At 45.9% G+C, this 25,167-nt stretch overlaps 1 protein-coding gene across 1 annotated transcript in view; it reads right to left on the reverse strand.

Moving 5' to 3' along the window:
• Positions 1 to 25,167, reverse strand: part of SAPCD2 (suppressor APC domain containing 2) — a 105,501-nt gene that overhangs the window by 74,918 nt on the left and 5,416 nt on the right. The window contains 2 exon segments of the mRNA XM_030206817.1: positions 12,407 to 12,420; positions 12,423 to 12,534. Of these exon segments, the coding sequence (XP_030062677.1) occupies positions 12,407 to 12,420; positions 12,423 to 12,534 (126 nt within the window).

Here is a 25,167-nt window from a genome sequence, read left to right on the forward strand (position 1 = left end):
TCTGTCCTGCCCAAAGATGGCAGGCTCCTAGTGCCTTTCTGCCAGCCAAAACAGACTGAGACTATGGCCTCCTTAGCCAATGAGCTATCATCTGTTTGGAGGCTGCCAGACCTCTACAAGAAGGGCCAGCGAGGACGAAGAGCTTGTCAAAATTTAAACTTGTTGGTAACCTCCAAATTATCTGCAGAGCAACCTATGGACATTCAGACAGACAGACAAAAATCTCTACAAATCTTCCCTGCAGATCAACCAATTGATTCACATGAAAGAAAGACGAGACCAACTTAGGAAGAAAGGAAGGTACCATCCGAAGCAAAATGCCAGCCTCCGTGAAATAAAGAAATGTGTCCCAAGTAAGAGCATAAAGTTTGAAATTCTTCTAGCTGAAGTAAATTGCCACCAGAAACACAGTCTCCAATATCAAATCCTTCAATGTAGATTTCTTGAGAGGCTCAGAAGGGAGGCTTCTGAAGTGCATGCATGCACCACCAGGTTGAAATACCATCTGGACAAATCAGCTGGAGGACTAAGATGAGCAACCCCCTTCAAGGAGTGAGCAATATCCAGATAAGAAGCTAGGAAAACAAGACAGAGGTGACCACGGAAGCAGGCCAAGGCAGAAACTTGTACTTAGCTAAACCTCTTTGGAGACCCACCTGAAGGCAAGAGATCACACTCTTGGAGCACCAGCTCTCAAAAGCTCTCCAGACCCTAGCATATTCTGCAGAAGTGGAATGCTTCCGGGATTAAAGAAGAGTAGAGAAAACTGCCTTTCAATAGCCTCTGTATCTCAGACTCACCCTTTCAAAAGGAAGGTCATAAAACCAATGTAGAAGGGTTTGTCCATCACTATCAGACCCTAATGCAGGAGATCCCCAAAGGTCAGAAGCCATAGACAGCAACCCCACCAGGAGACGAATCAGATCTGCGTACCAAGGATGCCTCACCCAATCTGCAGCCATTAGAATCAAGCCTGGATGTAGGGCAATGCGCCGCAACAGATACCTCACCAATGGCCAAGGTGGGAAGACATACAGGAGGCCCCAAGTTGGGACAGGGTTGATCACTGCATCCACCCACTCCCTGGGAACCTGTCTCTTTCCAATGGCTAAAGGAGGAAACTTGGGCATTACTTTTGGTGGCAATCAAGTCCATAACTGGAAGACCCCAGCGATCCATGATCAGCGGAACTCCACGTCAGAGTGGGACAATTCCCCCAGGTCTAGCTAATAACTGAGAAAGTCCTCCTGAATGTTCTGCACCCCCACTATGTGCGCAATGGAGAGCCCGCTGAGACAAGGGGGCACCCACCTCTCTGCCCACCTGAACAACATGCAGGACTCAAGAGTCAAGGGCAGACTGCGGGTGCCCTCTTGTCTGTTCATATAGGTGACCACTGTCGCATTGTTAAAGATGACTGCCTGCCTGATTGACTGGCAGGCAAGGTACAAACCGCTCCAAAGCCAGACAAATGGCCCTTAGCTCCAACTGGTTGATGGACCATGAGGCTTTCTCTCTGGTCCAAGTTCCTTCAGTTACCAGATGCTAAAAGTGAGCTCCTCAACCTGACAGGCTGGCATTTGTAGTAACCACCTTTGAAAATGGGCACCACTAACGGAACTCCTCTGTCCAAGTTGGACCTCCGGAGCCACCATGACGTATCACGTCTGGTTGGAGTCATCCATTGGAGATTGTGACTGTGGTCCTGCAAAAGAGGCCACATATGAACCTGTGCCATGGTACCACTTCTAGCGTTGCCACAACCAACCCAAGAACCTGAGTTTAGTACCAAATCTGAGGAATGTGTCACAGCAGCAGATGTTTCTGGTACTGGAGCTTCAGAATCTTGGACTCTGGAAGAAAGACCTTCCTCAAGTTGGTGTCGAAAAGTACCCAGATACTTCAGATGTTGTGAGCAGTGAAGCTTGCTCTTTGAGAAGTTCATAATCCAACCCAGAGATGCATCCAGATAGGATTCCTTGATGATGTAGAAAGGCAGCCACCACCATCCTGACCTTAGAAAAAAGGTCCTGGGAGCCATGGCCAACCCAAGGGCATTGGCCAAACTTGGAAATGATAGCCCAGAACCATAAAATGTAGAACTTCTGTTGCCAAGACCAAATCAGTATGTGAAAGTACACCTCTGAGGTCCGGAATGGTAAGGAATTCCCTTGGACGCATGGATGCAATGACCAAACGAAGCATCTCCATGTGGAAACATGACACCCAAAAGGCAGCAATTGATCTCTTCAAGTCCAGCACTGGACGAGGACGCCATCCTTCTTGGGAACTATGAAGTAAAAATTCCTAGCCCTTTTTCTTTAAGCAGAAGAAAAGATAGCACCTCCATGCTGTCTCCCAAACAGCGGCCCGCTTTCCCACAGAACATGGGGACACTAAGGAGGACAGAGTGGCCAGGAGGCAGAATTTCAGCTCGTACCCTTCTCTTATAATCTCCAGGACCCACTGATCTGATGTGACATTAGCCCAATGCCTGTAAAATGAGAACAGACATCCTCTGATGATGATTGAAGGGGAATGGACTGGAGCCCCATCATTGGAAGTTAAAGAGAAAGAGACAAACGTAGACTGAACAGATTGGAAAGAGGGTTTTTTGTCTGAACGGAAAGGAAGACTGAGCTGATATCACTTGTGCTGAGAATATTTAGACTTTCCCAGCCAATAGCATCCTGGAGCAGGAAGGAGGAGGAGATGAAGCCTTCAGCTTATCCTCTGGGAGGCGTTTGAGTTTAGCCTCCCCTAACTCCTTGACCAAATTACTCAAGTCCTCCCCAAACAACCATCTACCCTTAAATGGAAGCTTGACCAACCGGGACTTGGACACAGTGTCACCAGACTAGTGCTGCAACCACAGCTGCCATCAAGCCATGACAGAGGAACATGCAGCGGGCATGAGTGCGAAGGAGATCATAAATCATATCCACCAGAAAGGCCAGACCTGCCTCCAAGCAGGGGCCATAGGAAGACTCAGGAACCTCTCAGTCAGGAATGAGTAAAAAGAAGCAGCCTTCTGATGCCATGATAAGTATGCCCTGGCCACAAAGGCGCTACAGGTAGTCCAAAGGATGCCACCTCAAGCAACTGTTTCAACACCACCTCCATCTTACGGGCTTGCAAATCCTTCAGAGCAATGCACCTAAAACTGCTTTTAAAACAGTACTCAAAACTCACCTTTTCAGATTGGCTTTTCCATCTCTTAGTTGGTTTGTCTTCCAGTCTCTTATCTTTCTCTTCTCAGCTATCCACAGTTTTATATTGTACCCCGCTTAGATACTATTATTTTTGGTCCCTTTTTGGTATATAAAATTAATAGATGATTAAAAGAAGAGCTAAGAAAGCACTAAATGTCCTATCAGTCTCTTTTCCTCCCCAACTCATCCCTACCCATTTAATCCACCTGATTTTTCTCTTCCTCCTTCCCCCCGCCCCGCCCACCCCACCCCACCCATGCCACAGCCACATCCCTTCCAGTCCAGCTTGGCCTATCCATACCATCAACACTCAGGCAGGATGATTTCTTTTTGTCACAAAAAAAAAAAAAAAAAAAAAAGATATTTCTCTCCATTTCTCTTTCAGCTTCAGACACGACTATAGGTCTTCTCCATTACAAAACTTTTTGTTATCACATACTAATACTCCACGTCCCTTCTGTAAAATAACTTATTTATCCTGGTGACCATAGGGCTGAAGGAGAATGGCAATATAGCCTGTCATTGCTTATTCTTGGTCTTCTCTTAAGCTTTCTCTCTGCATTTATGTTCCTTCTATCTTTCTGTCTTCTCATTTCTTTTATTTCTCTTTACTCCATGTGTTTGTTTCTCTACCTTTTCATCTCACCCCCTCATACCACTTCTCAATCTTCTCACTTATGTCTCTGCCTTTTATCATAACCTTTTCTCCAATTTCTCTCAGCTCCTCTTTCCTCTGCATCTTTTGTCCCCCTCTGCATGCTCTTCTTCCTCTCTCCCAAATCATGTCTCCTCCTCGCAGCTCTCTTCACAGCCCATGCTCCCTCTCTCTGAGTTCCTATCACCCTCACTACCAGTTTCTTCTCCACTCACACAACTATATTCCTAGTCGCTGTTCCCCATCACTAGGCCTCTCTTCACTTTACAGCTTTCAGGTACTTCCAGCTCTTTACAGCTACATTATCTCTACCAATCAATAACTCCTTTCAATTCCCTGCATGCCCCTCCCCCCTCTATTCCTTTCCACAGCTCCACTTTCAGCCTCTGTCCCCCTTACAAATAACTTTCTGCCTCTTCTAGCCCTTCATAGCAGAATTCTCTCCCCACGTAACCTCTTTGTTCCCTTTACCTCTTCCCAGACCTCTCTATTCATCTCCCCACAGCCCCCACCACCCAGCCTTTCACAGCAGCACTCTCTTTCCCAGGCAGTAACCCCTTTTAATTCACTTACCCCTTCCTACTCATCTCCCCTCCCAGCTCATCACCATCATCCAGCCTCTTCCTCTTACAGCACTCCCTTCACAGCAAAATTCTCCCCCTGCCAGTAACCTTACCCTTTCCACACAGCTCCACTCTCCGCGCATGGCCAGATTACATAGTAACATAGTAGATGACGGCAGAAAAAGACCTGCATGGTCCATCTAGTCTGCCCAACAAGATAAACTCATGTGTATACCTTACCTTGATTTGTACCTGCCTTTTTCATGGCACAGACCGAACAAGTCTGCCCAGCAGTATTTCCTGCCTCCCAACCACCAGTCCCGCCTCCCATCACTGGCTCTGGCACAGACCGTATAAAAGTCTGCCCTCCACTATCCTCGCCTCCCAACCATCAACCCCTCTTTCCCCACCTGCTCCGCCACCCAATTTCGGCTAAGCTTCTGAGGATCCATTCCTACTGCACAGGATTCCTTTATGCATATCCCACGCATGTTTGAATTCCGTTACCGTTTTCATCTCCACCACCTCCCACAGGAGGGCATTCCAAGCATCCACCACCCTCTCCATGAAAAAATACTTCCTGACATCTTTCCTGAGTCTGCCCCCCTTCAATCTCATTTCATGTCCTCTCATTCTACCGCCTTCCCATCTCCGGAAAAGATTTGTTTGCGGATTAATAACTTTCAAGTATTTGAACGTCTGTATCATATCACCCCTGTTCCTCCTTTCCTCCAGGGTGTACATGTTCTCTTCCTCTTACAGCTGCTTTCTGCCTCCAAGCCAGTAAAATCACTTCCAAACTCCTTCACCCCTTCCTAGCAACTCATCCTCTCCCAGTACTTCTGTCTTTTTTTCCACTTTAATTGCCAAGTAGGCTACTGTGGCAATGTAACATTGTCATGCCAACAAAGTTATGCGACTCACACCCAAATGCACTAAACTTTAAACGAAGAAATTTTCAACCGTAGCATGCATTAAAGGCCATTTTCCGACGACGCTAGCAGCTAACGAAAACGGAATGCAAACAAGTCACTTCCAATTGTAATGTGGACAATTCAGAATGCACTAACCATACCGACGACTGCACCGAATCAGTTACCGCGATATATTTAACGTGAAGTCAGACCTGTCGTTAAGGCCTGAGCTGTCATACAGAAACTGCTCCCCGCTTCTCCCTGCAGCATAAAAATCCAAGCTGGCACGTTTGAAAACATAAATAACCCACACAAACCACCACCAAAAAAAACAAACAAACACGTGGCTCCCCGCTTCCCCCTGCTTAAAATATAAAATCAAACCAAAAATAAAAAAGGATTGGGAAGGGGCAAAGGCGCTCGTCAGGAGCGTCCTGTATGGACGGCCTTGCCCCCCTCCCCCGAGGTTGCCGCTGCTCCCCGCTTCCCCCTGTATTAACAAAAATCAAAAGTTTAGCAGCCCCGGCCCCATCCCTTCCTGTCTCTCTTTTTCTCCTTCTCCCACAGCTCCGTCCCCGTGCCCCGCCCCCTGAGGTCATCGCCGCTGCTCCCCCCTCCACCTTATCGGGCCCGCGCAGCGCCTCTCACCTCTGTGTGAAGGCGCTGCACGGGCAAGATCATCTGATGGCTGCGAGTCTTCAAGACGTCTCTCCTTCCCTGACTTGGGCCCGCCCCTTCTGACGTAAGTAACCTATGTAGGTTACTTACATCAGAAGGGGCGGGCCCAGGTCAGGAAAGGAGAGACGTCCTGAAGACTCGCAGCCATCAGATCTTCTTGCCCGTGCAGCGCCTTCACACAGAGGTGAGAGGTGCTGCGCGGGCCCGGTGGCAACGACCTCAGGGGGGCGGGGCTGTGGGAGAAGGCGAAAGAGAGACAGGAAGGGAGGAGGGCCAGGACTGCTAAACTTTTGATTTTTGTTAATACAGGGGGAAGCAGGGAGCAGCGGTGACCTCTTGGGGGGGGGGGGGCAAGGCCGTCCATACAGGACGCTCCTGATGAGCGCCTCTGCCCCCTCCCGATCCTTTTTTTATTTTTGGTTTGATTTTATATTTTAAGCAGGGGGAAGCGGGGAGCAGCGGCGACCTCAGGGGAGGAAAAGCCGTCCATACAGGACGCTCCTGACGAGAGCCTTTGCCCCCTCCTGGTCTTTTTTTTATTTTATATTTTAAGCAGGGGGAAGCGGGGAGCCATGTGTTTGTTTGTTTTTTTGGTGGTTGTTGTTTTGATGTTTGTGGCATGCGCAGAGCAGCCAGCATAACGCTTGGCTGCTCTGCGCATGCTTTAGGGGCCGATTACCAATGGGGATTACAACAGTTTAACAAATTTGTAATGCATTGTACTTTACAATACCGCACCGAACATGTGCAACTTGTTTTTTTGGTGTATTCTTCATTTTTTCAAATTCGGTAAGCACTTTTAAGTTTTAGATTTTTTTACGTATGGTTGATGCATCTGGGTCTCAGACATCTTTTGTCGTCTGTTGCTCTTCCACTCCCCACTGGCAGCTGCAAGCAGGAAGTGCCTCTATCCTAGGCTACAGCTGAAGGAGGTTTAAAAAGGACAGGACATGCATGAGCATGCTTGGCCCATTCTGTGGGCTGAAGCCAGTAGGTAGAGTTTGCCGCCATACTGAGTCACCCAAAACAATAGCAAAAGCCTAATAACAATAGAAAAGGCTTATTAGAAATAACAGACGTCATCCATATGTAAAAAGTCTAAAGCTATTCCAGTTGGATAGAAAATGTGGAGGATAAGGGATTTTTATTATTTATTTTTACTTTGACATTTATATCCCACATTATCCCAAGCAAACGTGTTCAATAAGGTTTGAAAATACAGCGAGACAGAATAATAGAAATCAATAACATCATGGGATCAAGTAGATGGATATGTCAAATATTTAACAAAGTTGAGATTGCCACAACTAGACATTTTGAAGTCTGACCTTGAACAATGCCACATGTTCAGAAATCATAGCTATAAGTATAGACAGTTATACAAACATTGGGAGAATAAAAGCCTAGAACATTTGACTTTATTTCTCTACCAATTACTGCATTTACTTCATATTGCAAAGAACATATTTTTTTGGGAGGGCGGGGGGAGAGAAAGTGTTGCAGCAACGCAGCTCAGTGCAAGGTCAAACAGTACAAGTCAGCACTCAAGGGAAAAGAAAAAATCTCCTATAGCCTCGGCCCTAATCACCTTTTCAACTTCACCCCACGGCCTCTCCTCCATTTTCAGGAGAGGGGTTGGGGAAGAGGAGGAAGGCAACTCATGCCTGGGGCACTGCAGAAAGGAATAAGTGCTATCCAGCTCAATGCACCCTCTGCCCCTCCCTGGAGAGACTCGCACACCCCGAGCCTGGGCCAGAAATCACTGACACAAAGGGAAGGGAATGTTTTCATGAGTTTCATGACTACAGAGAGGATCAGCAAATTCCCCGGCACAGAGGCAACTGCCGGCCTTCTCCCAGCTCCCCTGGGTAGTGGAGACTACAGCCCAGGCTCTGACCGCTGCCCCTCCCCCTCAGCCTTGGCATTGATCCTACGCCATCTGCCAGCCCAATCCGCTTCCCTCCCCCATTCCATCCCTGGGTGCTGGCAGAGCAGCCCTGGACAGCACCTCTCTCTCTCCCTACCTGTCAACCCAACTGCATGCTCTACACAGCCCCGGTCCCACCTCATGAATAACTACCGAGGGAGACCCTGCCACACTCACCCTGTTCTCTGCTGGGGGTAGCTGAGGATAGGGGGAAAGACAGCGAGACTCACCACCATGCACATGTTAGTGGCTCCTTGAGGTGGCTATTATGATGAATGTTACTTTGTTTTGGGTGTACCAAGATGGCAGCTGCTGAGGGAAACCTGTTTCAGCCTTGTGACATCAGGCTGTCAAATCCAACCACCTTGCTACAGTTGCTCCCCTTCTCCTGAAACCCATCAGTCAAATATTCCAGCCAACAGGCTGGAGCAGTAACTGGGATACAAACATTTTTTCTTCCCGCCTTTTGCCACACTGCAGAATGGAGATTTCTGCTCCAAATTTAATAAAAATATAAAAATATTGAGTGCGCCCAGGCACCAACAGCGCTGACATCTATGGGTAATAGAAGCCAAGAAAGAGTCATATACAAGGGTTTCAGAAGTTCCAGGTTACAAATCCCTCTTTGTAACCAGTAAAACCAAAACTTGTTGGGTACTGGAAAGGGGACACAATAACCACCCCTAAAGTGCCCAGCCAAGTAAACTGCAAAAACAGGTCAAAGTGCAACTATAAGCAACATATGAAACTTAAGTCAGTCACAGTCAAATATAACTCATGATCCTTTTCCCCAAAAAAGGTCAATTATCAAAACAATTTTATGGCCACAGTGAGCAGCCACAGTAATGAAATGCATTTCTAACTGCAGATGAGTTCAAATCACTGTCACACTATTCATGAACTCCATGGGACCATCCAAGTCCCTTACCAGTTCACCACTGAGATTTTATTCCCTCCAGCTGCAAATCCCCAGTCAATGAGATTGGAATTTTGCTTGTTTCAATAAAGTTTTATTTCTTGGTCCAAAAGCAAATCAGATCTCTATGTATGGCTTCTGGCAAAGGGCATGTTGGCATCATTGCATCATCACCATGTGGCTAGTCAATTCTAATCCCATCAATACTAGCGATGGGGGTACACAAAGCCTCAGCTGCTGAATTAATCTTGGCAACATTTCACAACAAAACAAGAATGGGACATAAGAGCACATGTTCAAGGCAGGAACATAGAAGTCAGGTGAGCTGCTTTGTGAGAGACTAGAGGTTTCAGCCCTTCCATGCCTGGTTTGGCAAGTAGATCCACTAATTCTTACAGTTCTTAGTAAAGCTACCTAAAAATTCTAGTTCTGCTCTGAAAGCTTCTAAAGCATAACAATTAACCTTGCAAAGAAATGGAAGTTACCATGCACAGTCCATACTGAGATAGAGGGGATGAGGACAGAGTACATACCCATAAGAAAAACTGAAGAGCTCTGCTGCTATGCACCCTGCTGCTCAAATGGATGAACCGTATGCTGTACTCAGGACAGACACCCATTCAGCTCTGCCTCTAGCTGCCAAGTGAGGGGGGACTGGCTGGGCTCTGGGCCTAGGTCTTTCTGTTCCCATGGTGACAACAGCCAAGGACAACTCCTGCCTGATAAAATGTGGCAACTAAGCCTCTGCTCCACCAGCAAGATGGGACCTGGCAAGGACTTGGGAATTCAACTGCTGATACTGAAAAGTGTGTGAAATTCTAAGAGAACTTGATCTGAAATGTGTGGGGGGGAGGGGGATGAACTCTTGTAAGGTGACATGGAGAAGTCAAAGGAATATGGGCTTCTTTGAAGAATCCAGGGAGTTTCCTGCTATAAAACAGATTAGCTTAACCCCTCAAAATGCCTCACCACCAGCAATGAAGGGGATCAAACAGGTAAGGTTCAAGTAGTATGGACATACCCCCCCTCCAATACATTCAAATGCAGATTCCCCATCCCACACACACAAAAAAGGCACTTCCATACTTACTGTACAGGGAACATACCCAGACTGACTCAGGAATACTTTAGGGGTAAACAGGTCACCTATGTATGATGGCAAAGTAAGGTGAATGTTTCTAATCCTTCTACCCGTATAAAATACTAGGAGTAAAACCAGTAGAAGTAATGGCTAGACTGAAGCGATAAAAAAAAAAAAAAAATCATACATCAGGAGCTAGTATAAAAATATATAAGCATAAAATCCGCACAACCATGCTCTATCCAAACTCTACCCCCATAATATGCCTGCATTCATGTTGCATAAAAGCACACAGTTTCCTCACCATGCATACTTTCATTGTATTACCTTTGGGCTAATTTTTATATATAAAAGCCATTTAACATGCAAAAAAGTTTATAAGATTACTCCCTCAACTGTCCACATAATTCAGATTTGCTCTTTAGTGGATTATAGTCCAGAAAACAGACATTCCTAACTTTTAAATAGGCTGAACAGATGATACCAACAATTGCTATCGAACAGCAGACAACCCAACCTAGGAGATACAGAATGTCAACAGTCACCTATTTAGAATACAATAAAAAGAAAACCAGAGCCAGGCCTTCTCCACACTGCAGTCTCTCACACAGAGCAAGACCTGGGCCACCCACCATTGCTGAACCAAGGCCAGCTGATTTACATCCTAGCATTTCTATTTACAGACAGCTCCCCCACTAGTATGCAGGTGTCCATAAGGAAGTACATTAAAAGCAGGTTTACCTCATTACTGCCCCATCCTCCAAGTTTAACACAGACATCTAAAATTCAGGTGCATTAAGTATCTGCTGTTTATTTTTCTAGCTCAGGTCTGTAAACCAAGCCCCTAAATCTCCTCCTTTAATCTGCATCTTGACTTCAGATCTCTACTGCTCTGTCTCTCACAAACCTATCATGGCTGCAAGTGTGAGGGAAATAAAAAAAAGTCTTTAGATAGCAGCAGCACCAAATGGGGATATTTTTAAACTGAAAAGGTGCTAATGGACACAAAGAGGGACAGTGAAGAACACACCCTTGGAAGACCTTTCCTCTCCAGCCCACAAAAGGCCTGGTGCCATAACTGGAAAATAGAATACAGTTACTCAAACTCTGTGTTGATCCTCCAGTCCCTAGCAATGGCTGTCTCAACATCACATTCTTCCCACTTCCCTGCTTCTCAGTATCCACTCCAGAAATCCCATGAAGATAGCACTTACACTATTGAGCAGGTCCAGATTAGCAATTAGGATGACTAGGCTGTTGCCTACAACAAACCTTTTTGGGGGAAGGGAGAAGGAATGCTGTTGCCCTTGCCTTTGTTCCTCACAAAGATGTTCAGAATGGTGCCAGAAGTGTAGCCAGATTGAGGTGTCAGGGGAAGCGAAGGGCGGACTGCCAATGGAGTCAGCGCTTATTTTTCACACCACAGATCGCGTGAAAAATAGGCACCGGTGGAAGTCCGCTTCTGGGAACGGTCACTCCCCTAGCGACAACTAGCTACGCCACTGCATGGTGCTACTGTTGGCTCTCCTGCAGCTGAAGAGTTTGAAGGTCATCTTGTTGAGTTTGCCTGTGTTCCAACAGTAACCTCTCTAGGCATTTCTCATACTACTATGCTTCTGTGAGGTTCCTGCTCATCTGATTATATCGATGGTTCCCAAACTGTCCGAGGAGCTCCCCAGCCAGTCAGGTTTCCAGGATATCCACAATAAGTATTCGTGAGAGAGATCTGCATGCTGTTACTGGATCAGGCTCTTATGTGTTCATCAGGGAAAGCAGTAGCAGCCACCGCCCATGGAGCACCAGCTGCCTCCTGCTTTCCATGAGGGATGGGTGGTTTTTCTCAGACACTTGGGCCTCACGAGCTGATATTTTGCTCATCATTGACTCCCAGAAGGCAACAATCAAGTCCTACACCCTATTACTCTTATTTCCCCTCCCCACTGTATGATGGCACAGAAAGTGCATGCAATGAATAGTAACACCCTCCCCATTTTAAAACAGCTCATACCTGACTCACCTGCAACGCAGGAAGGAAGGGGCAAAGAAATGCCAGGAAACCTAAGATAGCAAGGACTAGCAGTTACACAGCTCTGAGGGTATAAGTAGAGAGTTTATGGTGCCCTATCATGTTCTTTAAGAAAGAAAAAAAAACTCCATCTAATTTGCTAGCTCACAGAAACCAATAAGCGCTTATCCTCTCTCCTTCCTAACCCTTCTAGCAGAACTTATACATGGTGATTATTTTAGTCAGGGGTCAGGACTGGCGCCTACCACTAATGGTGAAGTAAAAAAGCAACAGAAACCTAGGTAGGTACGTACTTACCTACCAATTATACATTTTTACTTGATTTTTCAAGAAGTGTTGATTAAGTTTAACAACATTTGCAGGAGGCTCCAAGGGCCAAACTGACAGCCATTCCACCAGCCCTGAAGCAGAATGGCTTTGGGACCACTACTTACTATGCTGTAGTCCCCCCAGTGGTGATTGTGTGTCGCCGGTGCTCGCCCCGACATTTGTGGTGCTGTTGTGATCTGCCACTGCTGCAGAGGTGCTCTACTTTTGTGAGCGGCCCACGAGTTTTCCATTTCTACCTGAAAGAGAACATCAGGGCAAGATACAGTCAAAACAAGAATGCAAGGGTAGCCAACATTCACAATATATTAAGCTAATGGTTTTCAGGGGCCAGCCAAAAGGCAGAACTAAGGAACGTTTCTGGTAAGGTAGGTCAGTGAACCCCCCCCCCCCCCCCCCCAGATATTTAAAACTATTGAACAGGCCAGGAACAGCGCCTGGCCAGTTGAATAGTATTTAAGTGCCTAACCATGGACTTAACCGGTTATCTCTCACTGAACGTCCTGGTTAGCAAGTAGCTGCTAACCGGCTATACCCATGACATAGTTAGGCACCGATATTCAGCGCCAAACCAGCTATGTTGAGCGGGTCAAAAACAGGCTACTTAAATAGCAGGCCTGTCTGACTACTAAACAGTCAACACTGTTAGTGGCCAAAATAAACCTGGATATTCAATGCCGGTTACCAGAGAGACAGCCCAACCAGCGACAGACAGTTAATACGTTGCTCGTTGCCAGATGAATCAGACCCAAAGTGCCTCTGGGAGGAAAAAAAGATGCTAGAAGCTCCAGGGTAACTACACAAAAACAGCAAGTCCAGCTAAATTGGTTCCACTCTAGGTATTACCGGTGTAGTATGAAGCCCTTTTTTAAAACTTGCACTCATGAGAAGAACCAAATTAAAGACAGGAACCCATGGGTGGAGATCAGAATTGGTAAGGGAGAGGGACTACTACATTGCCAACCTTTGAGTAGCACTGGTAAACCACACTAAAGCAAGCAGTAGGCTTTTCTATGGCCCATGTCTGGCAGCCAAGGTAACTGCCTGCACCTAAAATTGGAAAGCAGGCCTACACTGCTAGCCCCCAATTTTCAACAGTCAGTGAAGTTTCTAGTGCAGTGGTTTGCAAAATGCACCCTAGAGGACCCCCCACCCCAGGTTACATTTCAGGATATCCTCAATGAATATGCCTAGAAGAGATTTTCATGCAATAGAAAACTGCACACATTTTTCTCTAATGCTTACTCACTGCAGGTATCCCAGCCATTTGTGTTTTACGGAGTCCCTCAGAATGAATTTGAGAACCAGTGCAGCAAAATAAAAACCAGCAGAACATCCATGATTTACACTGTTACTGAAGTACATATCCCAGATTATACAGAATAGCACAAGACTACTCTTGAACTGGGCAACTTACTCTGACTCAGCATCTCTTAGGTTTACCACCATAAATGATCAAAGCACACTTCCCTTTCAGTACTGCATACCCCAACACACCAATTTTCAACACCTCCTAATCCTCCACATTTCACTAGTTAATATGGCTTCATAGCATGAAATAATTTACATTGCTCTTTTTAGAAAGTCAAGCCTTACTCGCCCATCCCTAAAGACAATACAGGTAGATCACACCCATTTACCAGGGAAGCAACATAACCCAACAAAAAACAGCATTAAAAACACTTGTTAATAACAGGACAAAAAAAAAAAAAAAAGAGAGAGAGAAGAGATCCTTCAGTTTGATTTGCATCTCAAAAGGAGGGCTTTTTGGTCATCAATAAATAGGTCTATAACTGAGAAAAATCATCCCTAGGCATGGACAAGCTTAAAGCTCACTGCCACATGGTCAGAGCTCTTAACCCGGTCAGGGAAAATCTGTTAAGTTTATTCCTCCTGCCACAGGCACTGCTATGATTGAGATCTCCCAGCAGCAAAATTCTCACATTCTAAAAAGTGTATTTGCCAGTTTTCCACCTTTGAGAATAGGTAAAAACCTTAGGCAGCAGAGGAAAAAGGGAAAACATGCAGAATAGACAGCACTAAAACCACCATCTTGGGCTACTCAGATGCTCATTGTCATTTAGCCATGACAGTGCCCCCCCCCCCCCCCACTACTAATTTTCAGGCAGAAACAAGAACTTTCATCTCTGTTCGTTGGTTTATATAATTTCAAATGAAGCTGATGCACTCAATATTTCCACTTAGACAAAAAAAAAAAAAAAAAAAAAAAAGAATAAACTGTTGGTTAATGGATAGGGGGCGGTATGTGTCATATTATATTGGGAGTCTGTCTGGGTAGGACCAAAGCCCGTACAGGTAAGGCAACATAGCATACCAGAAGGTTTGTACATCCAAGGTAGGTGAATCAGTCAATAAGAAAGCACAGGAAAATAGCCAGCCATTGGGGTTTCAATACAAAAAAAGCCACCATGCTCCACATACCCAGCAAACCCATAAACTACAGGGATATCAACGATGGAAATGATAATCTCTGTATTTTAAAAGAGATCTAATGAAAGAATTAGAACTCGCTCCCAAAGGATATTCGCAGGGAACTGTCTCAGGACAAAGTTCTAAAAACATGGCTTTTCAAATTGGCTTTTAATTGAAAATTAACCTATTGTCCAGTGCCCACACTCAATCTCAGGAGTACCCTACTTCTTTTTCTTCCCCTACCCCTCCATGTTTCCCATCTTCCAATCCTTTCCTTCTGTCTTCCTTTGGTATGAATGTTATCCTCATTTTATTTCCTGTATTATTGTAGTTCATTTCCCTTTCTACAATTTTAATTTTTGTGTAAACTGCTTTGATCTGTTCATTTTGGCAAAGGCAATGTCAAGTACCAATAAAAACTAAAGAACTGATTATAAATCCCAAGCACTGGGATATCCAGGTGGCCAACGACAGCTTTCTAGATGAGACACCTGCACTCTCCATTCTTTGCTTAAGTTGCTTGAATGACAGATGAGCTATAATAGAGATCGCATTTTCTAATAAAGTGGTTTCTTTGGTGCAATGCTGTAGGCACTGGGTTCATAAGTACATAAGTACATAAGTAGTGCCATACTGGGAAAGACCAAAGGTCCATCTAGCCCAGCATCCTGTCACCGACAGTGGCCAATCCAGGTCAAGGGTACCTGGCACGCTCCCCAAACGTAAAAACATTCCAGACAAGTTATACCTAAAAATGCGGAATTTTTCCAAGTCCATTTAATAGCGGGTCTATGGACCTTGTCCTTTAGGAATCTATCTAAACCCCTTTTTAAACTCCGTCAAGCTAACCGCCCGTACCACGTTTCTCCGGCAACGATTCCAGAGTCTAATTACACGTTGGGTGAAGAAAAATTTTCTCCGATTCGTTTTAAAATTTACCACACTGTAGCTTCAACTCATGGCCCTCTAGTCCTAGTATTTTGGATAGCGTGAACAGTCGCTTCACATCCACCAGATCCATTCCACTCATTATTTTCTACACTTCTATCATATCTCCCCTCAGCCGTCTCTTCTCCAAGCTGAAAAGCCCTAGCCTTCTCAGCCTCTCTTCATAGGAAAGTCGTCCCATCCCCACTATCATTTTCGTCGCCCTTCGCTGTACCTTTTCCAATTCTACTATATCTTTTTTGAGATACGGAGACCAGTACTGAACACAATACTCCAGGTGCGGTCGCACCATGGAGCAATACAACGGCATTATAACATCCGCACACCTGGACTCCATACCCTTCCTAATAACACCCAACATTCTATTCGCTTTCCTAGCCGCAGCAGCACACTGAGCAGAAGGTTTCAGCGTATCAGACGACGACACCCAGATCCCTTTCTTGATCCGTAACTCCTAACGCGGAACCTTGCAAGACGTAGCTATAATTCGGGTTCCTCTTACCCACATGCATCACTTTGCACTTGTCAACATTGAACTTCATCTGCCACTTGCACGCCCATTCTCCCAGTCTCGCAAGGTCCTCCTGTAATCGTTCACATTCCTCCTGCGACTTGACGACCCTGAATAATTTTGTGTCATCGGCGAATTTAATTACCTCACTAGTTATTCCCATCTCTAGGTCATTTATAAATACATTAAAAAGCAACGGACCCAGCACAGACCCCTGCGGGACCCCACTAACTACCCTCCTCCACTGAGAATACTGGCCACGCAATCCTACTCTCTGCTTCCTATCTTTCAACCAGTTCTTAATCCATAATAATACCCTACCTCCGATTCCATGACTCTGCAATTTCTTCAGGAGTCTTTCGTGCGGCACTTTGTCAAACGCCTTCTGAAAATCCAGATATACAATATCAACCGGCTCCCCATTGTCCACATGTTTGCTTACCCCCTCAAAAAAATGCATTAGATTGGTGAGGCAAGACTTCCCTCACTAAATCCGTGCTGACTTTGTCTCATCAGTCCATGTTTTTGTATATGCTCTGCAATTTTATTCTTAATAATAGCCTCCACCATCTTGCCCGGCACCGACGTCAGACTCACCGGTCTATAATTTCCCGGATCTCCTCTGGAACCCTTCTTAAAAATCGGAGTAACATTGGCTACCCTCCAGTCTTCCGGTACTACACTCGATTTTACTCTCTCAAAATGCTGCTCAGCCAGCACAAGATCTGCCGCCCCCCCCCCCCCCCCCCCCGTCTCAAGCTGAACACATAAATAACTGACCTACTTTAATATAAAGGATTTACTGAACAGTTGCACAGGTCAGAAAGTCAAAATAGCACTTTTGGGTGGGGAATAGCAGAAATTCTCCACAGCCTGCTCTTCACTCAAAATTAGAGCAAAGATGCCAACAAATCAAAATCAGAGAAAAGTCTCAACATCTAACAGGCTCACCATTCTGTGGAGAACAGACATTTCTATCAGCACACATGGCTGTAGACAACACTGCAAGAAACAGGGAAAAAATGCCTCTTTTGCAAAGGCCATAGCACAGATCTTCCTGGCAAGATAATGTTCTCAACAAGGCTGCTTAGTTTATCAAATCTGTGCAATAAAGTTGCTGTTTAGATTGTCAGTTTTGAAATACCTCATCAGCTTGGAATGCTACATAATATGTACAGAGGCTTAAGGTATCAGTTACAAAAAAAAAAAAAAAATGTTACATTAGCAGTTGTTAAGGTAGTCTATGTAGCTAAGGGTCCACGTGGAGGTTCTCACTCATACCATGAAGTTTTCCTGCCTTTGAAGCCACCCATTTCCCTATTTAGGAACAAATTTAACTCCAGGCAGAATGCATGTGTGGTTAAAAAAGGTTTGGGGCAATTGTGTGTGTGTGTGTGGGGGGGGGGGGGGGGGGGGGGGGGGGGGAATTCAGAGTGCACAACAGCAGCCCTTTGAAATATCACTGAACCCTTACCCTAGAACACACAGCAGCAGGCTTGTCCTCAGCCTGGAGACTAGGTACCTTCAAAATCTGGCAGATTAAGGATTGCTCCTCACAATATAATCTTCTATATATATATAAAACTCACCCTCAACGTTCTATTGTCTGACGTCACTGAAGCCAAGGTTCGTAAGTTCGAAGCTCTGAAGCCATGAAAATCACAGTCTCTGGGCCCCGCCCTCGCGTCAAACGTTATGACATTGAGGGCGGAGCAGATTCTCACCTCCAACGTTCTACTCAGGCCACAAACTCCAGATTTCCACACTGTAGCTCTGCTCCGCCCTCGCGTCAAAACGCGATGACGTCGAGGGTGGGGCACGAAAACCGCCACCCACACAGAGCTATGACAATGGAAACAACAGCGGCGCACAAACCAGGTAAAACCGCGACGAGCTATGCAGGGCTAACAAACCGTGTCGCTCCTGCCCCTCACCAGAAATGAGCCACCCGCCACCAGAACCACGTCGGGCCCCCTCCCCCCAAGGAACAACAGCGGCGCGGATGACGGTCCTGCCCCCTCCCCCCGCCACACACGACACTCACAAACAACATGACCCCCGCTCCTGCAAAAAACAAACACATTTTCCCCCTGAAACGCAGACATCCAAAAGGTCAGAGGGAGGCAGGCGAGCAGGCAGCCAACCTCAACTTCTGAGGGAGCCAGCCAGCCTCAATGTGGTGCAAGGGAAGAAGGGAGGGAGCCAGATGCATCATGCTGGCAGTGGCAGCAGGGAGGGAGCCAGATTGAACAACACAATGCGACGGATGACCCTGAAAGGCTGAGGGAATGGGACTCACCACCCTCAGGCAAGGAAGGGGGGAGGGAGAACCCTGCCACACACACATTCTCACACACACACAGACTCACGCTATGTCAAACAACCACACACACTACCGCATTCACGCTGTCTCTCTCTCTCTCACACAGTCACTCACACACACACTCTCCCAAACATACACACTACCATGAAACCCTTGCTAGCGCCCGTTTCATTGCTCTCAGAAACGGGCCTTTGTTTACTAGTAAGCCATAAACCACATTGCAGCAAGCCCTCAAAAGTGAGCAACATAAGTTGTGGACCAGTAAAACAGTGAAGATAAATTCTTTTTTTTAATGTGCAGTACAAAAAAAAAACTGCTCAGTAGGGAATATGAGAGTATTTAAATTTGTTAGAAGAACAAAAAAGGAGCATGGACCTAACCATATGAGAGTACTGCTCTATGGAACCTGAGCCAGCACAAAGTGACTTATTTGGCAACAGGTCAGTGCTGAACCATATGCATGGCTCCTTTCTGGGGGTCATAATCAGTGCCATTTGAAGAGATGGGTTTGAGAAGGGTCTGTCTGAGGCAATGCCAACAGGGAAGTAAGCTCCCATACTTCAGAAGGATATCCTCATTACGAATTTCTCCACAGCAATCTGTGTCCCAATCAGGTCTAAAAGGGGCTGTAGTCCAGTCACAGCTGGGTACCACAAAAGAAAGGGATACCAGCTAGCTCACCAACACAAGCCAAGACAATTTCTCTCCAAGGGCTATGAATCAATAGGATGTGTATTCTTTTTAGTGGTGGAGTTGGGGGGGGGGGGGGGGAACAACCACCGCCCCGCCCCCACTCGGAGCAACGTAGCCACCTCTGCCCTGCCCCCTTGCCTTCCTGTGTTTGTTCCTTCCTCAGTCTGCCACCCTCCTGCTCCTTTGTGCCAGGACCTAGGTTATCCCATTAACAAACTCACCTGGGTCCTGATGCACAGGAACGGGAGACCGACCCTGGCAAGTGATGTTTTTACCTTAGCCAGAGTTTCTCTTCAGCTGAGTTACTTAGCACCTCTTGTCTTCCCTCTTTGTTCCTTGCAGGCAGTGTTGGACAGGTCCCCATACCTGTGCTCGGGGGGGGGGGGGGGGGGGGGGGGGGGGGAAGGAGTCCAGCAGCTTAGCAGGCTCAGAGACTAGCTCTCCACTCCTAACTTCTCCAAATCAGTGACTTAATTAGTCAGACCATCCCCCCCCCCTAAAAGAGGCTGCGGCAGCTTGGAAGTTAATAATGCCTAGGTCTCCTAGCATTTTTCTGGTGCAATGGCTTGGGGCTGTAAGCCAAAGACAATTACCCTCACCCCCCCCCCCCCCCCCGAATAGAACACTTGCATTCAAACAAGCCGAAACTACAGGAAGTAAAACGAAGGACCGACTGACGATCCTCCTTTGCTGCAATATGGATATGGATGGGAGTGAGAAGCTGGAATCACTCGTCATTGGAAAGAGCAAACAGCCCCATTGCTTCAAGAATGTTAAGCGACTTCCTGTGTAATATGAGGCTAACGCAAATTCATGGATAACGGGGGAAATTTGGAAAAAGTGGCTAAAGAAGTTAGACACTAGAATGCAGGCACAAAAGCGTCAGATTTTGTTGCTTTGTGATAATTGTGCTGCACACAGTGATGTCAGGCTAACGTCAAGGTGGTCTTCCTGCCACCAAACACTACCTCTCTGATCCAACCCATGGATCAAGACATAATAGTCAATTTCAAACAACATTATCGAGCTCTTGTGCTACGTCGTCTGATGAGCGTTATGGATGACCAGACTAGCAAGGATAAACGTGCTGTTGAACTGGCTCATAATCTATCACTGTTGGATTCCCTCCATATGCAGAAAGAAGCCTGGAATCATGTTACACAGGCAACCACTGTGAACTGCTACAAGCGGGCAAGCTTTAAGGATGTGGAGAGGGACGAAACGGATGCAGCTGTTGCAAAACTGAAGAGGAGTTTCATCACTACGTAGCTGTTGATTACGATCTACAAACAGCTGACAACAGCACTGATGTCCAGATATGCGCCTACACGCAGGCAACAGCTGATGATGAAATGAGCAGCGAAAATTCAACAACCTCCTGTCACTTTTGCAAGAGTGCTGGAGAGCCTCAACACCGTGCGGGCCTATCTGGAGGCCACTGGATGTCAGTGCTATGACAGGTCTGGCAGACAGTCTATGGAACTCACAGACACAAGAGTGTACAGAGGATGACAACTGATTACTTCAAGTAAGCCTAACGTCAGTTAACGGAGACTGTATACTGTACATATGTTTATCAGATGTCAAGCTTCTTTGGGTCACAACAGTTAAGTGCACGCTCTGGTTAACTGCATGTATTTCTTTGGTCCCAGACCCTTGCACTTAAGCGGATTGCAATATATATATATATATATATATATATATATATATACATACACATATACATACACACACACACAGTGCAATCCGCTTAAGTGCAAGTGATACTTGTGAGGGGTCCAGACCGGGGCGCTGGAGAGGCAGGCGTGGGTGGGAACAGTGGAGGGACTACCAATCCCAGCAGCCTCGGGAAGGATCACCTGAATCCTCTAGGAAGGATAATCAGCGCTGCAATGCCCTTGAGTCCCAGAAAAGGCCACTAGACTTCCACAGAGAAGGTGAACCAGACTACAACTCCCAGGTTCCCAGGAGGGAGGGAGGAGGCGGCTTTTGAGCAGGCTCATGATAAAGATTGGGAGCAGCTGGGGAGAGTGGAGAGATGGATAGAGCCTATGGAGTGGATGCCTGAGGAGGTGATTACCGAAGCCAAAGAGGTAGGTGAAGGAATGAGGTACAGCCCATGGATATTGCTGCCTTAGCCCGGGTGGAAAATGGGCACTCTCACGGCCTGTTAGCAACCTTGATGAACCAGTTAATTCAGTTCATTGAGAGAAAAGCCCAGAGAAGTAGCTTCCACTTGGCCCTGGGCTCAAGCATGACCCTTGGGGAGGATACCAGCAGTTAGTGGCTGGTATGAATGGGAGGGGGGTCCCCTTTCCTCAGGTTGCTCTGAGGTGAGGGTTTGCTAGGGTGAGTGTGAAGCGCGCAGCAGAACCTTTTTGGCAGAATGAACTTTGGGGAACTTTTGGGTGAAAGAACTTTGGGGCTTTTTGCTGAATGGACTTTGGGAACCTTTTTGCTGGGGAAAGTGCTGGAACTTTTGCCCAAGGATTAGTGGACTTGATGGATTCAGGGAGGAAAAGATTTGGACTGTGGGACTCAGGGTTGGGTTAATATCTGTGGGAAAAGAGCGTGTTTTTCTGTTTTCTTTTTTGTTGCTGAGTTGAAACTACAAGAGTGCTGGAGCTATGTACTAAAGCCCGGGAAGGCATATAGCCCCAGGGAAGAGAGTGTTCATAATTAAATACAGGAAATTTCTGACTGGTTTGCTATTGTTTGAACTGCCAAGCATCCAGAGTTACCTAGTAAACCTGGTGTGGAGTTGGGCCTAGTACTGGGAAAGTCGAAGCACAGCCAAGCGGCGGGGGAAGTGTTCACAATATATATATAAAAAAGCCAGTACATGAAAGCATACATGACAAACAAACCCACTTTATTGAAGAAAAACAAAAAAAGGAGACCAGACCTCACAAGTAAGGGAGAGGGGCCAACTAGCTCATGCAGCACCTCAGCCTCCTCCTCAAACCACCTCCTACCCACAAATTGCAGGTTAACACTTGGTTCTCATATGAACAAATAGGATGAGTAAACAGCTGGACAGGAGGGAACCTATACACAAGACATAGCTGGGGTCCTCATTACATATATAAACATAGGCACCCAATATGCCCCTCATACAACCCATATAAGGACACTCACCAACACAAGACACACTGAATTTGGGTTTTAACTTGACAACAGCTTTATGTGAACATAATGAATCCAAGCCCCTTCAGCGATTTCTACTTCTTCAGTACCTCCCTCCCCCAGCACTCCACCAGCTCCAACATATTACCCAGTGAAGCTGTTCCTCTAAATCTTCCAACAGGACTTTATCATTGAACACTGGGCCACCATCACAACCACCAGATCCTTGTTACCTATCCAGCAAAGAACCACATGGGGAGATTAATCCCTATTCTGGAATACCACCATCTGGCACTACTTGCTGACTAGAACTAATGGCCCAAGTGCCCTCCCACCCAAACAGATCACAGCTGCTTTTTATCCCTTGTTGTGTATAGGCTGCCATCCCCCCCCACACACACACCTGTAGCTGAATTACAGCTTGAACAAATATCCTGAATTAACACTCATTCTAAACAACCATTCACCAACTAGTTCATTCTGTTTCATAAACAGATGGAACAGTGGATAAGCAGGATAAGCAGGACAGCAACTAGAGTGAGGAGTGGTATCTGGATTTCACATCCTGTTCCTCCCCTCTGCCCAATGGTGGCCCGCAAGACTTTTCCTCTCATCTCCATGTCAGCCCTCCCTTCACTAAACCCCATGTATAGCACTCTAACACAAGCGCAACCCCTCCCCCCCCATATACATACACCTTACACTGATGCAACAAACTGACGACATGAAAATCCGCTCTTAGTACGTACTGTCACTCCACTAGACACCACTATGGAACTATGTAGATGTTTTCTGCTTTAGTATAAAATATATGTCTGCCTCCCTTCTGGTTCCCACTTGCGCACTGACAGGAAAACAAAAACAAACAAAAAAAAAATCCTGGAATCCAACCTCCGATTCCTCACCCTTAGTCCCACCCTGTCTAGTCCTCCTAGTTGTCCAGTAAGCCTGAGACTCCACAACCCTCCATCCTGTCCCTCCAACTTCACAAAACTAGTCCCTGGTAGTCCAAGTGGAGCCCCCCACTGCAACCTCTTTAAAAGCTGGCTGATAGGCGCCAATACTCATTCATTCTTGCCTCCAAAGCTGCCATTTTCCAAAATGGTGGCATCTGACCTAATAGCAGTGCAATACCTTTAAATCACTTAAAAAGGGTGACAGGAATTATTTCCAGTGGTTCCCAAACCTGGTCCTGGAGGGACCCCAGCCAGTCAGGTTTTCAGATCTCCAATGAATATTCATGAGAGATTTGCATGCAAACCTCTCATGAATATTTACTGTGGATAATCTGAAAACCTGACTGGCTGGGGTCCCTCCAGGACCAGGTTTGGGAGACAATGAAATTATTCATTAGGTGTTCATTTTTAGTTTGATACTATGTACTATGATGTCTAAATGGGGAGAAACTATTTGAAGAAAAACAGCATAGAGGCTGGCACCATGCAGACTGATTTAATGGAGGTATAAAATTTTGCAAACAGGTCACTTTGTCCAGTACATCTGTCAAGTTGTCTCAGGTCCTTGAAAGCTTATCCCACAGTAAATGCCACCAGCCTCTGTGTTTTCGGTACTTCCGACTGATATGGATAGAACTATTTAAAGTGATTCATCAGAAGTGGAGGGACTAAAACCCAAATCTTTTGGTTTCACTGTTCTAGGCTCAATATTCTGGAAAACATGAAGAGCTTTATGTCCTTTGCAGGGCACAGCTGGTACACTTATCTAAGTAATTTGTCTTCAAAGTGATGGCATTTCATTTTTTGACGAACTAAAAGCTTCAGCAGTTCACTTGCTGTAACATGAATATGTTGTGCTTAGTCCAAAGACCAGTTTCGACTCTACAAGTTAGAACATGAGCATTCTGCAAACTTAACTTTACCTAAGCTCAAGCAAAACTGGAACCTTTAGCTCCATTGCTCTGCCATAGTTCAATGGCATGCTCAGTCTCCTGGATGACTAAATCCCCAGGAATTACAAAATGTGCTCTCTCTGGAAGCTTATTTCCCTCCGTCCCTTTTCTGCAGTAACCCCTACCATCCAAACTAGCAGCACTGGAGACCAAGGACTCCTTCTACTAAGCTGTAGCAGTGATTTCTGCACAGCAAATGAGATGAAGTCCACAGGAATTAAACGGGCTTCATCCCATTTGCTGTGGCAGGAATCACTACAGCAGTTTTATAAAAGGAACCCCAGTCTTGCAAGAGACATCACTTCTGTTTTCTTGGCTGGTAAGCATTTGTCAGCTAGGCATGGAATCTAGGAACTGGCTTTCTTAAGAAAGGAAAACCAGGGATACAGCACAAAACCCAGAACTAGGAGCCCAGGCTTATTTTATATTAAGGAAAAAAAATCCTTCATGCATTCTCTTGAAAATCTAAAAGTGTTTTATTGAATTCCTTCTATGGTCTTTCAGCTCATGAATTCATTACCTCAGATTTGAGTACTGGCAGGTTCATCCTCTATGCACATTTGCTGAGAAATGATCCCAAAAATGCAACATTCCCTCCATATACATATTATTTCATGATGGTCCCCTTTGTCAGTTTGATGACATTGCTGGTCCCCTTCCCCCTCAATATAAAAAAAAAAGCTAAACAGTTCAATTAATTGAAATCCCAAGTCACTGACTTGGGGGAGGGGGAGCAGTACAAAATGTTCTATGGCAGATGGACTGCGAGACAGAAGCCACAGTGGACTACAGCTAGTTGTATCTTCTTAATACAATTTACCAAGCTCTGACAAAAAAAAACGCTAGAATAGGTCGTGTGCAAGAGAGAAAGGCTTCCGACTGATCAAACTAATTTTTCATTTGTGATCTCCCTGCAAACTTCAAG

The sequence above is a fragment of the Microcaecilia unicolor genome, chromosome 6 (assembly GCF_901765095.1).
Source record: "Microcaecilia unicolor chromosome 6, aMicUni1.1, whole genome shotgun sequence".
Lineage (NCBI taxonomy): Eukaryota > Metazoa > Chordata > Amphibia > Gymnophiona > Siphonopidae > Microcaecilia > Microcaecilia unicolor.